The sequence below is a fragment of the Electrona antarctica genome (genome assembly GCF_951216825.1).
Source record: "Electrona antarctica genome assembly, chromosome: 19".
Classification (NCBI taxonomy): Eukaryota; Metazoa; Chordata; class Actinopteri; order Myctophiformes; family Myctophidae; genus Electrona; species Electrona antarctica.
Genome location: NC_136800.1, coordinates 38,241,286 through 38,250,625, shown reverse-complemented (window position 1 = coordinate 38,250,625; position 9,340 = coordinate 38,241,286). Strand labels below are relative to the sequence as shown.

General features: G+C 41.4%; 1 protein-coding gene across 1 annotated transcript in view; it reads left to right on the top strand.

Annotated features, from left to right (window-relative positions):
- Positions 1-4,246: 4,246 nt before the first annotated feature.
- The window catches only part of eif2b3 (eukaryotic translation initiation factor 2B, subunit 3 gamma), a gene marked incomplete at its 3' end in the record, with an annotated part of 51,602 nt that continues 46,508 nt past the window's right edge, over positions 4,247-9,340 (top strand). The window contains exons 1-3 of the mRNA XM_079529346.1: positions 4,247-4,566; positions 5,071-5,226; positions 7,956-8,113. Of these exons, the coding sequence (XP_079385472.1) occupies positions 5,079-5,226; positions 7,956-8,113 (306 nt within the window). The 5' untranslated portion in view covers positions 4,247-4,566; positions 5,071-5,078. The remainder of the gene's footprint in view (positions 4,567-5,070; positions 5,227-7,955; positions 8,114-9,340) is intronic.

Below are 9,340 nucleotides of genomic sequence, written 5' to 3'. Positions count from 1 at the left end.
CACCACTCTCACTGCCATGAAGAGGCTCACCTGCTGGTTTCTCTCTCTCCCTGCATTAACCCATAGGACGTCGATAATGACGTCGAAATTTAAAAACAATCTTCTAAATCACGACAGTTTTCTGAAATACCTATGTTTCCAAATTTGCACCACATTTTCACGATTTTTCAAAAATAGCAGACCTACAAGCTCATAGCGCGCCACCGAGTGGCGCACTATGAGCTTGTAGATCTGCTATTTTTCAATAGCTAAATTATAACAATGTTTAAAACACCAAAAGGGGTTCCCGCCTAAAATGGGTTAAGCACCGGCTAGTCTTGCATATCCAGACTATTCCACAAACTCCGAATACATATATAGAGTCTGGAACTACATAGTTCATTTTTTAATTTTCATTCCAGCTATATAGGCTCTTAGATTATTTAGATTCACAGTATAAATTTGCATGACCGCAAAGACAAAATGGAAGTGAGGAGGAGGCGGGACATTCACTTTACTCCCAGATGATCGTTTTGGCGATCGAGCCATGTGGCCCATCTCCTGTTCCTGTAGCGCGAGGCGTAATAATTCCAGTAATGTAATGTATTTCCAGCAATTATTCAGAAATAATGTTTGTTCACGAGCTGGTCCAGCCGACTCCATTCACTGCCATGTATTCATGGAACTTCCGGTGCGCGGTAAAGCGTCCATAAAATGCATGGTGTACCATGATGTCATGATCTCTTCTTTCTGTAACGTTCCTTGGGGACCGACAGGAAGAACCCTCACACCAGCCCTTTCCCAAGTAGTTCTCAAACGTTTTGTCAAGGACCGCATACTGTAATTGAGATATATTTGGCCGCGGAACCCCATCTGAAAATATTTTGTGCCAGGGACCTCCAGAAAATACTTTCAAGATTTTCCATCATGATAAAAAATATTTAAAAAATATAGCAGATGTAGGCCTACATAACTCACAGTAGAGTGCATAGGGAACTATGTAGTGCCTCAAAGAAGCTTGGATGCCATGAACAATGAACCTAGCATCTGTCTAAACAGCATGGCATCTACAGTAAATCACATTCCTAACATTTGTGGTCTAGAAAAAATAAATCTAAGAAACAAAACACAAGAAAGTAATCATGTTCATGTGTGTATGTGCTTGAGAGTGAGAGAATGCAGAGAGATAATCAACCAACCTGCACATCGGGGGCAATTAGGGGTTCAGAGTCTTGCTCAAGGACACTTCGACACTTAACTCTTGGGGAGTCCGGAATCAAACTGGGAGCCAACCACTCTACCCCTGAGCCACTGCTCTCCCTACATATACCGGTATATACGCACGCACGCACGCACGCACGCACGCACGCACGCACGCACGCACGCACGCACGCACAAACGCACACACACACACACACACACACACACACACACACACACACACACACACACACACACACACACACACACACACACACACACACACACACACACACACACACACACAGTATATCAGGTTGTTTTCTATATTTCTCTAGCCAGGTTAACAACTCCCCCTTGAAAACATTTCATTCATTTCATTAAAATGTTTTCAAGGGGGAGTGGTTAACCAGCCTAATATATCTCTGCTGGTCAGGGGAAAAAAATATGCATTTTTCAGGAAATGAAGACAAAAAAAACTTAAAACAATGCAATACTGCTTCATAAAAGTTGGTATTGTGACTTTATATATTGTCAATTACTTGCATGAGAGGGGGAGAGGTGGTGGAGTTACTGTAGCTGCTTTAGCAGACAGTTTGAGGGTCCAATGGAGTTAAGAGGTTTTGTCCGAAGCACAATACTTTCCATTGGTTCAGTATTTTTTTAACCAACACACCAATCTAAAACCTCAAATTTTGTTTAAAGGAGCATTCAGTGATTTGGGTGATTTGGAAAACCACCCAGTCCGCCCGGGTAACAAAATGTGCACATGCACGCTCTACAGTGGGGGGAAGTGCAACAGGCCAACAGCACGTGCACCAAGGCCCGCCCCCACTCGATCATGATTGGAGGAAGGCCCCACTCATCCTGATTGGATGAAGGTTTTGCCACCCGCCACCAAAACTGAAACTAGGGTTTTTTGACCCCAGGGGCTCACTGGGGACAGGGAGGAACTCCTTATATGGTCAGCACACTCTATAGTAGGGAGGATTATCCAGAAAAAAAGAAAAAATAAGTGATATTTGAATTAAGTCAAATCACTGAATATACCTTTAAGGTTTCTTCCCGACAGCGACAAGGCTTTTGTTGTTTTTTCTCCCCAAATACTAAATGCTGAAAAATTATTATTTTAACAATATTGTTTTAATATTACACTTAATTGCCTACAGGATGTGGGTAATTTATGTTTACATACCCATTTATGTTAACATAATGTAGTAATGCACGTTTTTTGTTCATGAACTAAGAAAAATGAAAAACAAGATATCTAATGAATACCGTAGCCAATTATTAAATCGGCTACATAGATTTTAAATGTAAATAAACATTTACATTTAAATACACACTCAGCCAATCAGCCATAGGCCTACATGAAATAACATTGGAAATTAATATTATGGGTCATTTTCGAAGGGGTTTGCATGTAGCTTGTGCATCAAAGCGTTAAAGGACCACTTCCCCACTTATCTTCATATAATTGGTCCTCACTAATGTTCATGATAAAATACCACCATTTTTTCCCCTACTCAGTCTGTGGCTCAGGAGGTAGAGCAGGTCGTCCAATGATCCATGGGTCGGCGGTTCGAATCCCGGCTCCTCCTGTCTACATGTCGAAGTGTCCTTGGGCAAGACACTGAACCCCAAATTGCTCCCGATGTGCTGGTGGTACCTTGCATGGCTTCCGCCGCAATCGGTGTATGAATGTGTGTGTGAATGGGTGAATGTAATGCACAATCTATGTAAAGCGCCTTGGATAAAGGCACTATATAAATGCACCATTTACCATTTACCATTTTAGGGTTGTGGGAAGTTCAGAAACCCTTCACCAGTGACATCATCATAAGCAGATTACTTTTTTTAAACAAGATTTAAAAAATATATAGATTCTTATTATCGTGAGAACAATGGCTTCCATTATCGCATTGCAACTTCTCAGGAATAGAAAGCCTGCAGTTTCCATTAGCTTGGATTTGACATCCATGATGTCACTGGTGGATGGGTTTCTGAACTGCCCACAGCCCTCCCATGAGACACAGACTGAGTAGAAAGAAATGGTGGCATCTTTTCATGAACATTAGTGAGGACCAATTATATGAAAAGGTAGGTTGAGAATTGGTGAAGTGGTCCTTTAACAAACTCCCAAACATTATTGAGGGAAGTCATGCTTCATAGGACATTTAGCACAATTATATTTGACTGTACTTGAGTCCAAACAAAAAGTGACCAGTGTGTACTACTCCACTTAATAGTTATTTAATATTTAAGAAGTAATTAATACAGTATGTAGGGGTTCTATTCTATCTATTCTAAAGTTACATCACATTTAGAGTAGGCTAGAACGCTGATACCAGAGCCATAGAGTAAGACAGTTATGAATACGACAACTCCATTCACTTCATGGGGCCAGTCCAATGGCGGCTCTTCTATGGGGCGACTGTGGCTCAGGAGGTAGAGCAGGTCGTCCAATGGCAATGATCCATGGGTCGGCGGTTCGAATCCCGGCTCCTCCTGTCTACATGTCGAAGTGTCCTTGGGCAAGACACTGAACCCCAAATTGCTCCCGATGTGCTGGTTGGTACCTTGCAGGGCTTCTGCTGCAATCGGTGTATGAATGTGTGTGTGAATGGGTGAATGTAATGCATAATCTATATGTAAAGCGCCTTGGATAAATTAAGGCGCTATATAAATGCACCATTTACCATTTTACGTGCGAGTGACAAATAATGTCCTGGACCGGAAGTTAACAGCCCAGCTTTAATTTAAGTTAAATTGCTTTATTTTAGATGTTTTATTTTTAGTAATAGTAGAACATAAACATTACAGAGACTTTAGTTGTCACTGTACAAGTTGTCATGTTGCCCACATGCCTAAAATTGCTGATACTTGCGCCGACCTCGTTGAAAACAATGCATTTCAAACTCAACTTGTCACTCTCAAGGCTGCATGAACAGGGCTCGAGCGCTCAGTTTTCTGCCCCCTCAATGTCGTAACTCTGTTTTACTCTATGGCTTTGGCTGATACTAGAAGGAACTATCATGTAGATGAGGAGCAGGTTCCTGCACGGACTTCTTTCACGGGACGCACACAGGTGTCATCATCATACATGTTGTTAGCTGTGTCGCCTGTTGCATGGAGTTATACCTAAACAATTTAACAATAATAGAATATATTTCGTTACCACATATTCCAGGGCGAGCGTGTCTCACATAGCAACCCTGCGGCTGTTTCTACATCTCGTATTTACCGAAGCAGTGGCTGCCGTTCAAGTGCTACTCGTTAGCAAAGTGCTAACAACAGTGTGACAGCAAGTACATGCGACTAGTGGCGCTGTCATCATATTCACTGACAACAACAACAAGTGATCAGAGGAACTCTGCACGTTGACAGGTAGGTTGAAGCGATAATATGATGTTATAATTACATACTCGTTCACTATGCTGTTCTAATATAACCAATTATATATTAGAACTACATAACATTAGACTTCAAGAAATGTACTCACTCGTGCAAGCAATGTGCTGCTATAATTCAATAATAGCCATTCAATATGCTGTTATGTCATTCAGCGAGTTGTGATCTTTTTTGTTGCAATTAATTATAGCAATGAGCATACTTTATCAGTTACAAATGGATAAATGAACACTGAGGAATTAATTCTGTCTTAGTATTGAGTACCAATGCTATTGGTGTTAAGAGCCAACCCCCCCCCCCCCCCCCCCCCCCCCTCTCTGTCTCTCTCTGTCTCTCTCTCCCCTCTGTCTCTCCGTCTCTTTCTCTGTCTCTCATCCATCTACCTCCTCTCTCTCTCTCTCTCTCTCTCTCTCTCTCTCTCTCTTGTCTCTCTGTCTCTCTGTCTCCCTGTATCTTTCTCTCTCCCGTCCCCTCTCTCAGCAGACATTATGGAGCTCCAGGCGGTGTTGATGGCAGCAGGTGGAGGTTCCAGGATGATGGACCTGACCTACAACACCCCCAAACCTCTGCTGCCAGTGGGCAACAAGCCTCTCATCTGGTACCCCCTCAACCTTCTGGAGAGAGTGGGCTTTGAAGGTGACACACTTTTATAAGGGTGCAAGAGTTAATCTAACTAATCGGTTTAATCACCTATCGCCTGATGAATTGAACATTGTGGACCCTATTGGAAACAAGTGTAATGCTTAATTGGGTCGTCCACTCACAGTTAACAGCCTTTGTATTGAGTTTGTGCTTGAAATGTACTGTAATTCTGCAAACTGTTAATACATTTTTCAATCAATCAATCAATCAAACTGTCCAAAACTGTAACTTTTCAGGATTCAAATAAAAATAATTAGCAAAAGTAAGAAGATCTACAAGCTCGGAATGCGTCGCTTCCCGGTTTGTTTAGAGGTTTCTTGCCCAAAAGCAACGTTTAAAAAAGTATTGATTTTCTACTGCTATTGTATTTTGGCTGGTTTTCCATGACATTTTGTACAACATATTATAAAATGGGGCTTAATCAGACTGATCAAATCAAATAATTTAGACTTTAATTTAGACATCAATTAATTGAGAAAAAAAAGTGAAACGCTTCTCAACTATCCGATTAATTGATTGAAAAATCACTACATAACTGATAGTTGATAGTTTATACAATGCCAGCAATACTGTCTGTCTGTCTGTCTGTCTGTCTGTCTGTCTGTCTGTCTGTCTGTCTGTCTGTCTGTCTGTCTGTCTGTGTCTTCATTCCATCTGTAACAGTTTCTGGGTTTGATTCAATGGTTTGGTGCCAAATTGTCTTTGTTCTCTTCGTATCGTTGGTAGTACACATTTAACTCAGTAATAGTTTAGGCCTGTCACCTCAGGGACCCATTTTGTGTACCATTTTCTTTTCTCACTGGAGTTGCATTTGGAAGGAATCGAGTAGCTAGGTGCCCCCATCAATTAGGCTGTTGAGGTGTGTGTGTGTGTGTGTGTGTGTGTGTGTGTGTGTGTGTGTGTGTGTGTGTGTGTGTGTGTGTGTGTGTGTGTGTGTGTGTGTGTGTGTGTGTGTGTGTGTGTGTCTCTGTCTGCGTCTAGATTTACACTCCAGTCTAAATCTTGTAATAATAGCACAATGTGCATTCGGTCCACAACTGGCTGGCCTGTAAAGGGATTTGACACAATGAGCTTGCCTTCCAGTAAACAGCACTGTTTATTAGAGCAGCCCGTAGGTCCGCCTAGACCTAAAGAAAAGCTACCTTCCTATACATTATCATCATGTGTGGCCAGCAGTTTACTGTGTGCAGCCAACTAGCCAAAGCCCTGCAATTAGATTTTACAAGGCTGACACAGCCATAGTGAGCTAAATGCCCAGGAGGAGACACATTTTATACAGACAAGGGTAATTAAAGCAGTTTTTTTTCTTTTTTGCTGTTTTTATTTCTTTTTTGGATTTGTTAAATGTTTTGGCCATTTTGGGGAGGTAATGAAAGGCTGGTCTACACAGTAAACTTCTCCTCTGCATAACATTTTTATCCATTTGTGTAACTGCAAGTGAACAAAATGTAACTAAATGGACCAGGGTTAAGTTAAGTTGACACTTAAGACTGATGATTGTTTACTGTGTATTGTGTATGTTCTGAAGATGTAGGACTGTGGCTGCATTGCATTATTGCATATAGTAAAAAACTATGGCTTAATATAATACCCAGTGTGCGCTTTACAACGAGGTCTGTGCCATTTTCTAACGCACAGCAACAGTACATATGCAGTATGTTTTTTATTAGCAGCTTGGCTTCATTATCAGCTTAGCCAAATATGCTAGTCCCCCTCATTTTAGCATTTCTCTCTGATAGCTCTGTCACTGCTGGGCACACATGTATTCAATCTACAATCCATACATTTTAGGAACCCGGCTCTCCCACGTTTGAAACCAAACATTTACCACTCATAAATTAGCCAGGGAGATATTGCCTTATGGGCTTCGGGCAATACTATTTGTCAACCAGTAGGTGTCCTTCCTATTGTGGAAATTGTGCCAGCATTAGGGATGTTAACAAATAATCAAATCGATTAATCGCGGTTAGGAAATGTTTCAATTCAACTTAACAGTAACAATTTAATTAAATTCTGCGGATCAGGCCTGGGCCATGGCTCAATGGTCCAGGCACCTTGGCTGGTAATCCAGTCTGGCAGTGTGCCGCGGGTTCGACTCCCGATCCCGACGGCCTTTACTGCATGTCTTCCCCCCATCTCTCTCCCCATTTCCTGTCAGCCTACTGTCTGTCCTTCCATAAAAAATATAAAATTAAGGCGAAAGCCACAAAAAAACGTAAAAATCTGCGGATCATTGGGGGGTTTTCTGTGAATTTAATGCTGTCTCTGCACGCGCGTTGCGCGGCCAAGGAACGCACATGTGGGACGGTTAAAAAAAGTCCCCCCCCACCTTGGTGGGGGGGGGACAGAAACGTCTCTGCTTGTGCATGTGATGTCACAGACAAGACAGGGCACACTTCATTTTATTCTTCATGTATCTCAAATGGTCAAATAAATATTTGATTAAGGAAAAATGGAGATTTTTATGTTAGACATTATTGAGGGAAGTTAAGATTCACAGATAAAAATAAAGCGCTGCTTATCAACTAATCGGTTAATCGATTGATAAGGCTATCAATCAATTAATTAATTGATAATTTGCATCCCTAGCCAGCATACTGAGCATTAGGTCAGGTGATGCCAACCTCCTCAACGCACCTTGTGAGCCTTTCCTCCATGAATATGGATCCTAGTGTTCACTGTTCACGTGGTTCATGTGTTTCTTTCCCCCGTGGTCTCTCCAGAGGTGATAGTGATCACCACTAAGGAGGTGCAGAAGATGTTGAGCACAGACCCCAAGATGAAGCTGGACGTGAAGATGAAGCTGGACGTGGTGTGCATCCAGGACGACGCAGAAATGGGCACGGCAGATGCTCTGCGACACATCCAGCAGAAGATCAAGGTGTGTGTGTGTGTGTGTGTGTAGCAGGGTGGCTCAGAACCTTTGCCTGATGATCAAAAGCTTAATAATATCAAACCAGGCCAAATGGGGAGGATTCCCCGTTAGGCTAGCATTGTTCCCGAACTCTGGGTCACTGAGAACCCATGTTTGGGTCGTGGAACGATTTTTCTTGTCTTGTAGAGTGTTGGTGTGTGTCCGGCTGTAATTCATTAACCCATCAAATCATGTGTCATTTTACATTTTAGCTACAGTATATACAATAGCAACATATATTTAAAAAAAAACTCTTATGATTTTCAACAGTGGTCCTTAAAATGAGCATGCAGAAATATTAATAATTTTGAATAATTTAGCTTTTTTTTAACACAAATCTTCTCTTCTGGTGGTCCCTGGCACAAAACATTTTCAGATGGAGGTCCGTGGCCAAATACATCAAATCAAATCAAATCCATTTTATTTGTATAGCACATTTAAAAACGACTCATCGTACCAAAGTGCTTCACAGGTCAAAGAAAAACAATACGATACAGTGCAATACAGTACATCAGTGAAAGTGAGACAATATGAGACAACATTACATATCAATATGAGACAACATAACATATCATTTTGGGGATCTGTGGCACAAAAAGGTTTGAGAACGTCTGATTTTGAAGGCATTTGTAGAACGGGCCTCGGATCTTAACGGGTTAATCTCGCACGAATCACTGGAATAGTGAGATTAATTGACTTCCCATCACTGGACCGATCAGCGCCACATTTCTTATGTATGCTGCCAGCAGGCCAAGGAAGTAAATCTCTTCATATTTTTGACATATTAAGAATATTCATATTTTTGTGTGAACGTTTTTTCCACATTTTATGAATTCATGATCTCACAACTATCAGTCTTGCCCAAATATGGTGTTCCATCCATCCATACTGTCAAAGAATATGACCTCAGAACCACAGGGAAACCACGGCATTATTTCAGCCAAAGCAAAGCTAGAGTCCTGCATTTCTTTAGAGGCGTAAAAAACGGACTGAGCAATAAATTGAAAAGATAAGCTCATATACTGACATTATTACATTTTTGACTAAATTACTTATGACAGGCTTATTTTTTGGGGGGGTTTCTGAACAGTGAACACTCCATATTGTATCATAAGCTAACCTTGTTTTGTCCCCCAATGGTGTTTATTCTAAGTTGAACACTGCTGGAAATTGTGGTGAATGAATCACCAGTGC